Genomic DNA, 16,556 nt, shown 5'->3' on the forward strand with positions numbered 1-16,556 from the left:
CTTCGCAAGACGAAGAGACTCGCGGAACGGATTATTTTCATCTTGCGAGGCACCACTGTATTGAGGTTGGTATGTGCTTTGAACAGAAAAGCATAGCAAAGATGTTGGGGTCTGATCTGAGGCTACCGCTTAGCACAGTACATTACTACTACTAGTAATTACTACTAACTTCCTTTGCCCGTGTGGAAACAGCAATCATTGATTATTGGTTGTGGTTTCTCAAATGGTACATTTTCACTAGGCCAACCCAGTGTTCTTTTTTTGTTCTTTGTTCCATCCAATTGTGCGGTTTTATGATAAGCATCATTTTTTCCTTACAAGCAATGTGTATTTTTGAATTATAGGTATTCCTTCCCTTCATCTGTGATGTAATGGGAATAAAAGGATAATCAAGAATAATAAATATTTATTCTGAAAATTCCCCAATCTATGTTGCACACACATTGTAATTTGAAGGCCACTTTACACAAGGTGTTTTTCCTACATAGTTGTTTCCATGAGTTTTACTCCTAGCAGACATTGGCATGCTGCATTTGAGATCTTTGTATTTTCTGTAGCTGAATCATTGGCATACCAAAGTAATTGCAAAATCTGGCATGTAAAAATCAGCTGATATTGTACTTTTGCAGCGTGTCATAAAAATTTAAATTCACACTATGGGTATTTGTTGACTTAATAAAATTTGATAAATAAAAGCATTTAAAATTTCAAGTAATAGAATTGCATTCCACCAGGGGGCTCTGCCCAAATGTTTCAGCAAGATTACTATGACAGGAACAAATTTTTTCCTGCTCCTTTTGGAAGTTTCACGGCATTGCATGGAATTTTGTTTCCCATGAAATATGAAAGAAGGGGCTTGAATTGATAGAATTTCCATTAACATTTGTTTGCACTTTCTTAAAATACTAATAATGCAGAGCATTTTGCTTCATTTAGCAATATCAGGACTACAGATTTAGGTGGGATATGTGTGTATGTTAGGATTAGCCCTCTCAAACAAAACAAAACAGTAACAGCATTGCAAACCATAAGACACAACATTGATGACACAGCAACACATCTAAAAATCATCGCAGCAGCTGAGAGGAGCAATGCCTGCAGACAAAAAATGAAATGAGTGCAAAAATAGTATCTTAAAATACTACCAACAGAAAATTGAATATATTTTAGCTTCATATTATTTATTTCCTGAGACTGTAGATGCCAAGCATTCAAGACAGAATTATCTTTTTTGTTTATTCAGCATTCAGAATTGTGCTTCTTTTTAATGATATCTGCAGCCTTAATTCTTGAATTGTCTTGTGGATATTTTGTAGAAAATTTTGTTTTCCAATTTTGCTTTTTTGCTACCCTCATTCTTTTTCTATTGCTCTTTGTTACATTTTTATAAGGCTTCTTTAAAAGTGTTCTTTCCCCTCCACCCCAGCTTGTTCCTCAGTGGGGAAATTTAAGAACTGCTTTAACTAAGAATTTGATCAGGGTCATTTTTCCCCCAGAGGGAAAAAGTGGACACTAAATAGAGATTATTTGTTTAATCTAAAAGTGGTATGACAAGGAGCACAGGTGAAAGGTGATTCCTGCAGCCCACAAACCCTTAGCATGACAATAGCATCCACAACACATAGCTTCCACACTTTTGCAATAGAGGAAAAGAATGAGTTATCCTGCTGCCACCCCCCTGAGGAAACACACATTTTGTTCAAGTAGAAGAAATGGTAAAGAGCACTATTGGCCAGAATAGGGTTGCCCACCCCAGCATTTGATTGCCCATTGATATGCCTACCCTGCCTGAATTATAGAGGATTTGAAATACAGGGTTTTAAGTATCAGAATAAAAAGGGTGGTAGTCAACTAGGTTTTACAGAGAGGAGGTACACTGGAATTAAGGCACATTAGGTCTATTAATATCAATAGGTCTCCTCTGCATAAAAATTGCATACCACCGACAGGGTTGTATCGCACAAAATTGTCCCATTTGTGCAATGGAAATTTGCCTTCCTCTCTGCCTCCTGTGCCCTTCAGATCTGTTCTGGGGTTTCACCTGACCCTCTGGACCAGATCTGGGGGGAGGAGAGAGGAGGAAGAGGACATTCTGTTGCACAAACAAGTCCTTGTGCAAACAGGTTGATTTGGCTGGGCACAGTTTACAAATGTTAGAACATACCTTTAAGATAACATACATTAACAACAGGGTCAATATTATGCTCTATGAAATGTAACCCTCCAAAATGGTCATAATCCAGTGACAAAAGTTTCCTTATAAAGCTACCACAGGGCTGCATATTTCATTAATGCAATATGTTGTCAATTTGTCTTCAGACTCTTTATTTTACAATTTCCCCAAGCATTCTTGTTTCAAAGGTGACTTCTTACAGTTCCAATGAAAAGCATAGTTCTGTTGAGAAGACTGTATCATGCAAGACAAGCTATCTTCTCCTTCTAAATCTCAATAATAATAATAATAATAATAATAATAATAATAATAATAATTTATTATTTATACCCAGCCCATCTAGCTGGGCTTCCCCAGCCACTCTGGGCGGCTTCCAAAGGAATATTAAAATACTATAATACATCAAACATTAAAAGCTTCCCGAAACAGGGCTGCCTTCAGATGTCTTCTAAAAGCCTGGTAGTTGTTGTTCTCTTTGACATCTGGTGGGAGGGTGTTCCACAGGGAAGGCGCCACTACCGAGAAGGCCCTCTGCCTGGTTCCCTGTAACTTGGCTTCTCGCAGTGAGGGAACCGCCAGAAGGCCCTTGGTGCTGCACCTCAGTGTCCGGGTAGAATGATGGGGCTGGAGACGCTCCTTCAGATATACTGGACCAAGGCCGTTTAGGGCTTTAAAGGTCAGCACCAATACTTTGAATTGTGCTCGGAAACATACTGGGAGCCAATGTAGGTCTTTCAAGACCAGTGTTATGTGGTTTCTGCGGCCGCTCCCAGTCACCAGTCTAGCTGCCGCGTTCTGGATTAGTTGTAGTTTCCGGGTCACCTTCAAAGGTAGCCCCACGTAGAGCGCATTGCAGTAGTCCAAGCGGGAGATAACCAGAGCATGCACCACTCTGGCAAGACAGTCTGCAGGCAGATAGGGTCTCAGCCTGCGTAGCAGATGGAGCTGGTAAACAGCTGCCCTGGACACAGATTTGACCTGTGCCTCCATGGACAGCTGTGATTCCAAAATGACTCCCAGGCTGCGCACCTGGTTCTTCAGGGGCACAGTTACCCCATTCAGGACCAGGGAATTGCATGTATATATTATTATTATTTGCATGTATATATTTGCTGTTGGGTTATATATCCTGAGATTCCCCCCAGATAACTCCACCTTCTGCTTCTGAACACCAGCACCTTAAAGAATCTCAGTTCTTCAAGTGTTTGAATGTGGATGCAAAAAGACAATGCCTTGTAACATGCTATGGGGTGAAATCAGAGAGCACACATATATTGACCAAATGGTACTTCCTCGCTCAGCACCCACAGCCTTACATGGTACCTGGTAATAATATAGTTAGCACAAGTTGGACCCATGTGGGCAGCAAGGCTGAAGCACTCACTGTGCACCATGAAAAAGAACTAGGAATATTTACACAAATCATACACTCTACCCATTAGCATTCCCAATGTGCATATGTATCTGCTGTAATCTTTCTTGAGAGAGCACAAACTGGAAACAAACATTGGCATATCAAGCAGTAATTAGTGATGGGTTCATAATAAAAAAATTCCAAGCATAAGTACAGTATTAATGAATCATCCTTGACACCATTACCTCTCCCAAAGAGACAGTCAAGGAGCAGGCCAAGGTGAGAGTGTTCCCATTGGAAGGCAGGAGGAGAGAGCCTGGCTTCACTGATCCATGCCTGGTAACCTCCAAGATCACTATAATGTTTTATTTATGTATGTGGGACTGGCTTTGAGGATTGTACAGAAGCATCTGGGTTGCTCCTAAAAATGAACAAAAAGGAGTAAGTACACCCCTGGAAAGAACCAGTCCCATACAGACTCCCTCAGGTGGATGTGTATGCACTTTCACACACCCCATGAGGTATAAAGCTAGGAACATGCATTGCTCACATGCCCCCCCTTAACCCCCCCAGCTGCTCTTCAAATATCTGTATGTGAAGACAGTGTTACTGCTTACATAAAGGTTTCCAAGTGCAGCCAACTGAATGTGCTTAAAATCCCTCTGCAGATTTTGCACTGTGTGGAGGTCTAAATAGCAACCTAAATGACTGGGTGGGGGCCTGCCCGATCTCTTAGCTTTAAATATCATACCCAAAGTGCAAGATGCACATAAATCAGGGGTCAGCAAACTTTTTCAGCAGGGGACCGGTCCACTGTCCCTCAGACAGCGTGGGGGGCTGGACTAGATTTTGTAATTTTTTTTTTTTTAAAATGAACAAATTCCTATGCCCCACAAATAACCCAGAGATGCATTTTAAATAAAAGCACACATTCTACTCATGTAAAAACACGTGGATTCTCAGACCGTCCGTGGGCTGGATTTAGAAGGCGATTGGGCCTGATCCGGCCCCCGGGCCTTAGTTTGCCTACCCATGACATAAATGATCTAAGTATGTGGGTAGATTCACACAGAAGAATGTGTTTTGTGTTGTACTCATACCACTCGGCTTTCTTTGTCAAAACCAGAGCCTTTAACTGGGACTGGAAACCTGCTGGGGAACCAGGACTGTAGTTTCAATACGCTTCATGTATCTTGCTGCTGTTAACAGCTTGGCACCCACTCTCTGAACCAAGTGCAATTTCCTAACATAATTAAAGGCAGCTCTGTTTGTTTGTTTTCTTTGCTTAACATTTGTATTCTGACCTTTGTCAAAAGACTTCAGGGTGGGTAATGATATTAAAGAATATATAAACCAAACTATAAAAACAAGAGAATTTTTTATCAGCATCACATGTAGAGCACAAAGCATGCATAAGTGTGGCTGGATTCTCCTTCAGGAAAGGTGGAGCTGGCATCAGGTTTAGGTGCTACAAAGCACTCACTCCTTCCCACTACAGCTACCTGGACATTCAGAAGTAAGGCTAGGTATAAGAGCACACCAGTAGAAAATCTGAAACTTCAAGGGTGGTACAAACCTATTGAACTATGTTTACTTCTCACTCAAATGCATCAGCAAGCACCACCTCCAGCTTATGTAGCTCATATACATTTGCCCCAGTATACCTAGAATTGCATGGAAATCACATGTGTACACGCATCTTGCACTAGGGGCGTCTGGATGTGATGATGTGCCTGGGAGATGTGTCTGATGGTAAAAACATACATGATAACAGTGATTATGGGTAGGGGGAGATATGAAATGGCTATGTAAGGGGAGGACAATTATATTGTCCCACGCACAAACTTTGGTCCATCTCCATCCATGGTAAACTTTGTAACTCTGCCAACTTGACTTTGGACATCCTGGTGGTGTTACTTAAAGTCAGGTAGCTTAAGAATAAACCTTCTGTCATCTATGAACTGATCATGGAGAGATACTTTGACCTAGGTGAAATGAATACTTCTCAGCCACAACCATCTAGGTATTTGGATCAGCAACAACGGAAGTTGGGAAAGTGTGGAGTTTTGGCTACAGTCTATAAGTGAATTTAATTTCCAGCCTGGTTCCAGGGCTGAGTGTTTGTACCATGTGTTGGCAACTGGGACAGAGAGGGATTCTGCTAGGGTATCTCAGACTAGCATAGTCTCAAATTTGGTGTTGAGGACTCCTAGAGTGTTGGTTCTGGGGTACTGAAACATCCATGCAGAAGACCCCTTTCTCTGGAGTGACTCTGGACTTCACGGGCACCATGAGAACATAATGGGACAAGTGCCTTTGTTTTACATGCGTCAAGGGTTTTTTTGGTTGGGAAGGACAGTGGTGGTCTAAGGGTGAGGTTTTCATTAATTCTTTTCATTTGCTAAATAAATAAATAAATAAATAAATAAATAAATAAATAAATAAATAAATAAATAAATAAATAATCTTTAAAAATCCTGCCTACCTTAAGAGAAGATACCATGGTTCTGAACAGCATAAAATCAATAGAACTGCATTTATGAAACAAGCTTCCTAAGTCCGTTTTCAGGCACTAGAATTGCCCCTGATATTAGGGAAAGACTGCCATGCCTAGTGCGAAGAGTGGGAAGGTGCGATTCCACTCCGCCTCCATTTTTTTTTTAAAGCGGTAAGAGAGCGATGCTGGCGCGCATTTGAGGGACCCCCTTTGCACCTCCCTCGGTGGGTGGCGCGGCGGCGTGGGTCACGGCGAGGTCCGCCAGCCCACCCCCCGGGAGCCCCGCTCCAGAGGGAGAGGCGCGGGCGCGCTGGCCCTGCAAGGGCGCCCGGAGCCCAGAAGAGGTCCCCCTCGCCTTAGGAGCGCCGCCATCTCCGCCCCTCGACGAGCGGGAAGGGGGCGGAGGGTGTCGCTGCTACGTGATTCCTTTGTCGATGAGGCGCCCTCTCTCTGCGCGCTGCAAGCCCAACTCCGGCCCCGGAGCGAGGGAAAGAAGCCGTCAGGCACGAGGACCGGCGGGCGGCCGAGCGAGGAGGCCCCCTCGGCGGCGTCTCTTGTTGCCAGGCAGAGGCGTCCCCGGCGCCCGCAGCTAGGCGGGGAGGCGGGAAGGGCCCGGCGGCGACGGGCGGTTCCATGAGGCGTCTCCGCAGCCTTTGCACCTGCTGCTGCTGCTGCTGTCAGGTGGCGTCGGCGGGAGCTCGCCGCGACCTGCCTCGCGCCTGGATGGGCAGCCGCGGGCTCTGAGGGGCGCCGGACCCTCGACGGGGATGTGCCATCTGAGCCGCCCCACAAATGGCTCTCGGCGACGAGGCGGCCGTGGCGCCTGCTGCTGCTGCTGCTGCTGCTTCCACCAGCACCAGCACCCTGAGGTGTGAGCTTCCCGTGCGCCTGCGGGGACTCTTTGCAGCAGGCATCTCGCGGGCTTGGGCGACCAGCGTTGGCCTCAGGCAGCTGCTGCTGTTGCCGCTGCCGCCGCTGCCGCCGCCATGCCCTGATCGGAGAAGCGCCGAGGTAGCCGCGGCCACCAAAGGGCCCCTTTTCAAGGCTGCCATGCTCCTCGGGGTGCTCTTAGTCCTTTGCCAACGGGTCCAGGCGGAGCAAGGTGAGCGGCGCGCCTTCAGACCCGGGCGAGGGTGGTGAAGGGAGGCTGAGCAGGAATTGCTTAATGAAGAACAGAGGGGGGGGGGTGAGCGGGGGGAGGGCTTCGTTACAGCTGCAGCCATTGTGTTATCGGCGATCTCCTTCCAAATAATAAAAATAATACTCTTCTGGGATGTGCTCGAGGAGGGGAAGCTCGCGCCTGGTTCTTGGTGCCTTGGAATGGAAAGGAGGGAGGCTGCACAGAAGAAGGGGCCATCTTCCCCCCGGTCTCTCCTCCTCTCCCCACAATATTAAACAAAAGTTCACAGCCTTCTGCATAACAGCTGCACTTCACTGCAATGCCTCAGTGTTGTTTCGGTGGCCATGGGGTTCGCATTTGATTTTTTTTCAGAGGGCGCCTGGCGGTTTGTAAATATTTTAGCACAGAATAATTCCGAGGCGCTGCCCACCCTCCTCCCGCCGTCGTTTTCTGTAGCTGGTGAAGTGTGTCAGGTAACAAATGAGGAGGGTTTCTGAGCTTGTGTTTTCAAAGTGGCCTACAGTGTTGGAAGGAGTGCTCTGCTGCCTCTTGTTGACTAGCATCTCTGCCCCTCCTCCCCAAATTTTTTTTTATACATTGCACAGAAAAGAAGCTGTTGCTACCTCAAACAATTACTTTTTGGAAGGAGAGGGGAGAGATATGTCAGGGCTGATAAGAGTACAAAAAATTATCTCCAGCATAACATATCTTATTATTGGTATCTTGGGGATTTTTTTCGGGGGGGGGGGGACTCATTTCCCTACCATTTTCCATTTTGAAAGTAGTAGCAGCGTACAGAGTGACATCAAAGTTATCAATGCTGTGTATCAATGTATGTGAACAAGGAATGGTAGTATGGATCTGTGTAGACACAATCCCACGAGGATGGAGTTCATGGGACTTTTTTCTGCAGGATTTGGGTCTTCTCTAGCTGAGCCATGATGCTTTGGTTATGACTGCAATCCTCAGACTGTTTCCTTTGAGGTATAATCAGTGGAGTTATGAACTATATAAAGCCCAATTTTGGAGCATGCAGCTTTGAAACTCCCTTCAGTTTCAGAAGCAGCTTGACATGTGGCTTAGCAGGAATGCTATTCATGAAGAAGTCTAAAGTGTCTGGGTCTAGTCTTACATATCTTTGGATTCTGGCCATTGTTTAGTATTTATTTAGTAGTAACAATTTAATTGTTGAATTCTTATACAGTCATACCTCGGGTTAAATGTGGTTCAGGTTGAGCACTTTTGGGTTGCGCTCCGCGGCGACCTGGAAGTAATGGAACACGTTACTTCCAGGTTTCGCCGCATGCGCAGAAGGTGAAAATGACGTCATGCGCATGCGCGGAAGCGGCGAATCACGACCCACGCACGCGCAGATGTGGGTTGCGTTTGCTTCTGGGTGTGAATGGGGCTCTGGAATGGATTCCGTTCGTATCCAGAGGTACCACTGTATAGGGCGCAATCCTGAGAAAACTATACCTGTTTGGATTCCACTAACATTATTGCAACTTTAAGTGGTTTGATGTGCACTTAAGTCCCATTCAAATAAGTGTGTTTTAAGTTGTTGTGAACTATTTCATTTGCTTAATTCCCATTTAATTTTCTTTCAGTTGGACTGATTGAATGTGCTTGTTAGTTAACTTCTAACATTTTTTTAATGGAGAAAATACCTTGTACAATTGGCAAGTAGTGTTTAATGTACTGGCCCTAATTTGGATCTAAGCGCTAGTTAGAAGTTCCCTTCAACAGATGTGTGTGAGAATAACAGGCTTATGATACAGCAGAGAAATCCATTTAGGGGAGCTCCTTTGGTTCGTAGATTTCCCTTGCTGAACTGGAGTTTATACAAACTTGTTTATGTGTAATATGCATTTTACATATTAGCAGTGCTTTTTTTCTTAAAAAATGTTTAGGGGTGCTCTTATTTTCCTTCTTATATTGAAATACTGCCCCTCAATGAGGCTAACTGTAGATTCATAAAATGTTTAGGGGCATGTGTATCCCTGCATCCCCCCAGAAAAAAAGCACTGCATATTAGCACCTGTCAACAGTTCTTAATTGTGGCCAGTATCCCATACCAATGAAAAACAGACATAAAGCAGCTTACATGGAGCTGCCAGTCAGTTTCCCACTAGACCAATATCTTCTTATCTTCAATAATATAACAGAATAATGTGTCCTTTAGCCCATTTTTTTGCATCCAATTTTGTATTAGGGTACAGTATGTTGTAACATAGAATGCAGATTTCAATTGTAAGTGTTCAGACTCTTCTAAGTTTGTGGTTAGATGTTTTAGCCAATCTGGTAAGGTCCCCCCCCCCCCCGCTTGCCCCAACTGATAGTTCTTAAACTTTTAGTTCTAATGTGAGAAAAGGTTTGGGTTAGGGGAACAGATTGAGCTTGTGATAGAAAATGTGAGTTGCTTTCCTGTCCTGCATGTACAGTGTCTTCCATGACTTCTAATCATAATAATCAGTGACAGTGCATTTGTGATGTGATGTTAGGAGGAATTCCCCAAACATTGCTTGTTTCTTTTATTTCTGAGTCACGTAGCAGGTTTTTTAAAAGGTGCAAACTGTAGTGTAATTTTCCTAAAGATGAATGAAAAGGTTAGGAATACACTTCAATAGACACTCTGGTTGGACAGCATTTCTATATGCCAGTTGAACATATTTTCATTTGTCTGGTGATTTGGAAACTTGCTACCAATATTTTGCTACCTGTCATTGTTTGATATGAACAGTACAAAATAGTTTTATAGCATGTGCAGAGAATGAACAGAAAAATAAGATGAATGTATTACAAGTGGGGAAAAACCCTAACAAAGACTATTTTTTCCATGTAAGCACATTTCTGTTACCAGGAAAGTAGAAGTTGCTAATGCAAAAATTTGAAAGCAGGATAAAATGGTGAAGTATCCTTGAGAAAAGCTCATTATCAAATAGTGGTTCTTTGTTTAGTAATGAACAAAAAGAACTGGATTGTTTCAAGTTGCATAGCACTGAAGTGCTGAAAAGCTAGTTTAAAAGAAGCCATTACAAACCTGTCTCGTCTCTTCTTTCAATTTCTGTTTAATCTGATAACTTATAGAACTAGGTGGATGCATTGCTAGTAAGACTTTATTTTACAAGAGTCACGACTACTTGGAACAGAGAAATAAGTTTATATTGATTGCATGTAATTGTGGCATGTGGTTAAAAAAAACAACAACCCTGTGGTCCTTAAAACTGGTGCAGCAGAATTCCACAAAGTTCTTGTTCCTCTTCAGTTCACTGTGTTTTGGTTCAGGAAGATCTGTGGCTCAGTGGCATCTGCTTTGCATGCAAAAGATCCCTCTTTAACTATATTTCTGTCATCCAGCAATAAATTACTCTGGAAAAAACAAGTTTATTGAATTTTATAAAATGTAAGATATATGGCGTAGCAAATTAATATGGTGTAGCAAAATAATAAATTTTTCAATTTCCATTGAAATGTAATATGGTAACTTTTGTCAATGATACCTGAGCTGGAAAATCACATTTATGCAAGCTTCAGATCTAAAACCCAGTGGGATTTACTCATTAGTTCATAAATCTTGGCTAGAGAAGAATTAGCCGTGAATTAAGAATGGATTTTCATGCAGGAACCCAAGTCCAAACTATGCGTGACACAGAAAGATGAGCAAAGGACTCTGGTAGCCTATTTCCCTTTTGAAAAGCAACTTCAGGAGGGGACATTCTGGATGAGAGGGTACAGTATATCTATAAGAATCATTCCTGCTGCTTTTGCATACAAGTTGCCTACATTTGAAAGTATGTATTTGGAACTCTGTAGGAGGAAAAGCAGCTTGAGAAAGGTGAATTTAGAGCAGACAAGTGGCAGTGTGTGCTTAATCTTTTTGATTTCCAAATTGCTTTATACTAAAGCTGTGTTTCCTTAAAAGAAGGAGCCATTGCTGTTTTGTTACCTGTAGGAAACCGTAACTTTGGTTGGTCTTGGTATTTAACCATTGTTTCTTTTTAATAAGGCTCAGTTCTCTCATTTCCTTACCATGGAGGCCAAATAAATGCCTACCCCCCCCCCCATTCCTGCCCAGCAAACACCTCCACACCCAATTTTTAGCAGGAGATAAGCAGTGGACTGTGTGTGTGCATAGAAAGCCCTGAAACCTTTAACAGTATTCTGTACCCAGGGTAGCCTATCGTATTTTTTGTGCAACTTTGTCTTACAAGTCTTCGTAGATGATAATTTTCAGCATAACCTGAACTGTGTTCCTTAAAGTATCCTCTACAGCTGCCATTCAGAATAATCACACCACAAATACTGCAGCATTTAAATTAGCCGCGCTTGGATACTATAACAGCACCACTGCATTGGGTTCAAGAACTAACTCATGGGAAATGAGCCTGGTACCACATTACACTCACTGAGGAAGCAGCACTTCCATATGAGAATTCTGCCTTTCTCTATCAACAGGTAGACAAAGCTAGAGGGTATAGAAAAGACACAAAGGGATGAGGGAGTCCCTAAGTAGCTGCCTTGTTTCTCCTTATTAATTAATTAATTAATGAAATAATTAATTAATTTGTCTCTCTTCAGAGTGGCTAATTTCCCCTAGCAGTTGGGAGAAGCAACAGAGAAAATGAGCCACTCTGAGGAGAAGTAAAGGGAGAAGTAAAGCCACTTTAGAAATGAGAGAAATTATTAAAGGAGAGGCAATTAGGTGTGGCTCCTTCCTACTCCAGCGTGAGCAGGAAAATGTAACATCAGAAGTTACAATCCCCAATGTGGCACCCTCCAGATATTTTGGGCTACAACTCTCATGAACCTTAGCTAGCAAAAGGGTGGAATGGGACTGAAGGGAGCTGTAGTCTGGATGGCCCAGGTTGAGAGAGGCTGTGTTAACCCAACACTGACTATACAATATTTATAGGTGCCCGTTTTGGAAGTGATGAGGAATAACTTGTACTATGTGTTTTAGTATTTGAATGGATAGTTCAGTAGAGAGATGGAAGTTGCTGGCCTGTTCGTTGTGAACTTGCATCCACATGGTATCATCCTCATCAACAAGTCATCCCGTTTCCAGTCCTCACCCCCAGTTTAATCTGGATTTGCCACTTACCGTACATGTTTTGTTTTTAAAACCTACTGGATATTTTGTGGAAATCCAGATTAAAGGAGGAGATAAAATGGGGCAGTGTTTTGATGAGTTCTGTGGCTACTATTACAAAATTTTCAAGCATGATCAGCACCGACTTAATAATAAACTACCAAGTGGAATTATCCAGAAGTCATAGGGAGCGCACCAGATTGGACAAGGTCAACTCAGAATCATGGAGTTGGAAGGAACCTCAAATGTTATTTCATTAAACAACATCCCACTAATGCAGGGGATCCTCTGTTATAGGGCCCCTGACAGGATATCAGGTTAAAAACTTCTAATGAAGGAAGGTCTACCACTTTGAAGGCAGCCTGTTCCACAGTTTCTTCACGTTCTCAAGATATCCAACGCCCTTTGCTGTGTAGTTATGCTTAGCTACTATTAGTGGCAATAGGATTTTCCTTATTATTGGTTCACTTTCGGTATGAATGTAGATCTGGATAGAAACCTTGTCTGGACTTCTTTTACCCAAAGTCATTGCCTCACCTTTTGCCCTGGTTCTTTTAATCTTCTACATCTTTGTTATTCTTTGGCTGACATCCAGAGCGCATTATCTCCCTCCCCTCTTCTCTGAATTTGAAACAGCTTTTATGGGTGAAAGATCTGACTTGTGGTCTGTAAATATTTCCAGTTGTTATTGAAAAATAATTCTGGAGCAACTAATTCTGTTTCATGTCTTGTCATTTTCACCTGGTTGGTAGATTGCAAAGCAATAACTTGCTTTCTTCTTAATGTACTGCCATACTTGCCAGTTTGCATTTTGTGAGCAGTTATTTGTCATTGCTCTCACTCAGATCAGAGTAGCCTTTTTAAAGATCACTTTTCACTCCAAGCACATGCTACACGTTCACTGTGTGTCTACTGCATTTCAATAAAAGGTCAATTTATTGTGTTAGATTTACCTTCTCAGCTGCTGACTCCATGTGCCAAAAGACACATACCTTTGGAAATCTCTCTCTCTCTCTCTCTCTCTCTCTCTCTCTCTCTCTCTCTCTCTCTCTCAGTGCTTTATTGGTTTTAAAAGAAAAAGCATAGCACAACAAAGAAGAACAAATCAAAAATATAGTATTCAACAAAAAGCAATCCCCAAAAAGAGTTTGCACTTCTTACATTCAAAATTGAATTAATTCTTCATTGATTCTAGTATGACTTCTGATCTAGAAATCTATCTTCTCAGTTTGCAATATACTAGTATAAGATTGCAGTGCAAACAGTTGTTGCCTAGGAGTGGAATCCAATCGGTCATCCTTGCCAGCGTTCGAAACTCCCATTGTTCTAGGCATGTTTTGCGACAGGGAATTTCAGTTTCAGAGCCCTGGGTGCCTAAGATTTCAGATTAAAACTGCACAGTGGAAGGAAAGGAGGACCTTTTTCTGCCTCCCCACTTCCAGCCACTCTCTGAATGTTGGAGAAGATACACTCTTAGGAATATTAGGGGGGTGACGGGGAGCACGTCTTTGATTTTTGCAGTCTTTGGATGAGGACTAGACCATGTGAAAAATGAACATAATATTTTAGATGCAGTTCATTGATTTTCAGCTTTGTATTCTTGTTATAAAAAAGTGTGCCTAGACGTTCCGTTGTTGCTCCCATAACCTAGGTTCAAGGGGCCATTTAGCTCGTAGTTTTCATATCTCAGTTTCTTACACTGATCTTTGCACTGTTGGTGCAGTGGAAGTGTATATAAACAGAGGGGAAGGGACAGATTTCCAGAGGGTGCTGTGGTCTGCAGTGTGGCTGTGTCATCACTGCTGTGCTGTGCAGTATTTGAAAACCCTGTTTGGTCACTTTGCACTAGTACCTCCGGCTGTGGACGGGATCCGTTCCGGAGATCCGTTCGGATCCTGAGGTTTCTGCAATCTGAGGACCGCTTCTGTGCATGCGCAGGCTGCTTCTGTGCATGTGCGCGCGGTGAAACCCGGTAAAATACTTCTGGGTTTGCAGTGCACGCATCCCAAAGTTTATGTAACCAGAAGGTTACTTAAACGCAGGTACGACTGTACTTTGTTCCAGCCAGTCCTATCCCTACCTACAGGCATGGGCTAATTTAAATTCTGTTGCTTAGAAATGCTCAATTTAGTAAGAGCTATCCAGACAGTGAATTTAATAAATGTATGCCAATACCACATTCTAGCCTTTGTTTGACAATCTTGCAGTGCCCCCATTCAAAAACAATAGCACAGCATCCAGTTGACACACAGTGGGGTGTTTTTTTTGAGCAGGATAACTGTTGCTTTTCACCCCTCTAATAAAAGCCGGCATTGTAATGACTACCTAGTGCTATAGGCAGAGAATAGACAACTTTCAAAGTATTAAACAATTTTCTAAAAAGGAACAGGTGGAAAAAATAGTTTTTGCTGCAAAGTAGCTATGTTTTTATCATCTTCCTTTAAAACGCTTGCTGAGCACCTAGCCCAGCCTTTTCGAACTGGTACCTTTCAGATGTTTTGGGACTACAACTGGTTTGACACTTGCCACTAATGATGTCATAAGCAATATCTAATAGAGGCATATTCACAGCATTCTTCACAGCAATCTTGCTTGCAGTGGATGCAAAATAAAGTTCGTCGAGTGCTGGGGGTAATGCAGTATTCTTCACAGAAGCATCTGAGGACAGCATGTAACCAATGGGTAGAAATTCTATATTTATTTCCACAAAAGCGAAGTACTGGAAAAGGAAGGAAAGCTACTTTCTTTGCTTTCATGTTTTGTTTTCCTTTGCTTCCTCCATTTATTAACTTACTTAAAATATCTGCATACCACCCTCCATCTTCAAATTTAAGGGCCATTTACAAAGCATATTAAAGCAGTGTATGTTGAAAGCGTCAGCTCAAGAACCTGGGAAGGAAAGTCTAAGAACTTGTTCTTGTATTGTAAAATGCCCTGTAATTCTTGGATGAGGGGTGGCATAATAATAATTTATTATTTATACTCTGCCCATCTGGCTGGGCTTCCCCAGCCACTCTGGGTGGCTTCCAACAAAATATTAAAACACAGTAATCCATCAAACATTAAAAGCTTCCCTAAACAGGGCTGCCTTCAGATGTCTTCTAAAAGTCTGGTAGTTGTTGTTCTCTTTGACATCTGGTGGGAGAGTGTTCCAGAGGGCTGGTGCCACTACCGAGGAGGCCCTCTGCCTGGTTCCCTGTAACATGGCTTTCCGCAGTGAGGGAACTGCCAAAAGGCCCTCGGCGCTGGACCTCAGTAGAACGATGGGGGTGGAGATGCTCCTTCAGGTATACTGGTATAGAAAAGTAATAAATAATAATAATGATAGTATTTATCATCATAGACTTTTATTGTGCTAGCCATAGGCCATGGCATGTTTCAGAAAAATAACAAAAGGAAAAACAGCAATAACTATAAAAATCATCAGGCACCACACATACAATATAAAGCACGGTCACAACTACTAAGATTGTTTGTTACATAAAATAGAATAGCAGAAGATTCTCTAGTAAAATGTGCCAAATTAAATATCCGAATCCCCTTTGCAGTTGACCGCTATTTTATCTAGTTCTTTCCTCCTGATTTTCTTAGCTGCCAACGCATAGAGTGCTACTTTATAAGGTACAGTTATCAGTATCGCTCAGCAGCCATTTTACCTTTTCCACCCTTTCAAGCGAGTTCCAATCGGAAACAGGGGTTTTATGAATCGGTCTCTTGGGTCTATATATAATGGGCACTGCAATAAATAGTGGCACAGGTCCTCCACACAGTGTTGCCCACACACACAAAGTGTCTCTTCATAATGTACTTTGCTGTAGCATCCATCCAACACCACCAAGGGCATCGATTGGAATAGTAATTCTGTGAAAGCGATTCTAAGCATGGCAAGTGGGAGCTTTGACAGGTAACTGGCCCGGATATGCTCCGTTTTAATAAGTGGGAACCATGGCGAACTCTTGGTAGAAGCCATCATGGTTAGATCCCTTTCTGCATCAGACCTAAAGAGACAATCTCTTAAGTGCCTCTTGTCCATCTTCATAGTCACCTGAAAATCTTGTATGATCTTGTAGTTCTTGAGTCTACCAACCTTATACCCCTTTACCCCATATAAGTTCTGTTTCCCACATTTGTACTAACCTTGGAGATTATTCTTCTCCATGCCTGGCCTGGCCTGGCACTGAACACGTTCATGTCCTTCTCTATTTATCATGCTATATTGTTTGGAAGTAGTATGACAGCAACTCTTAATTTATGGTATAATTGTGCCTCTCTCTTTTGTTTTTTTGGTAAAAAGCAATGTTATGCTTTGTCTCGATCATTCTA

General features: G+C 42.6%; 1 protein-coding gene across 6 annotated transcripts in view; it reads left to right on the forward strand.

Annotated features, from left to right (window-relative positions):
- Positions 1–6,427: 6,427 nt before the first annotated feature.
- The window catches only part of KIAA1549L (KIAA1549 like), a 150,803-nt gene continuing 140,674 nt past the window's right edge, over positions 6,428–16,556 (forward strand). For 2 of the 6 annotated variants that reach the window (XM_077930128.1, XM_077930141.1), the window contains exon 1: positions 6,431–7,126. In XM_077930128.1, coding sequence (XP_077786254.1) covers positions 6,817–7,126 — 310 coding nt within the window. In that variant the 5' untranslated portion in view covers positions 6,431–6,816. Of the gene's footprint in view, positions 7,127–16,556 lie in introns of all 6 variants that reach the window. The other 4 variants (XM_077930145.1, XM_077930147.1, XM_077930143.1 and 1 more) reach the window with 3 other exon arrangements.

Source organism: Podarcis muralis, chromosome 1 (assembly GCF_964188315.1).
Source record: "Podarcis muralis chromosome 1, rPodMur119.hap1.1, whole genome shotgun sequence".
Taxonomy (NCBI): domain Eukaryota; kingdom Metazoa; phylum Chordata; class Lepidosauria; order Squamata; family Lacertidae; genus Podarcis; species Podarcis muralis.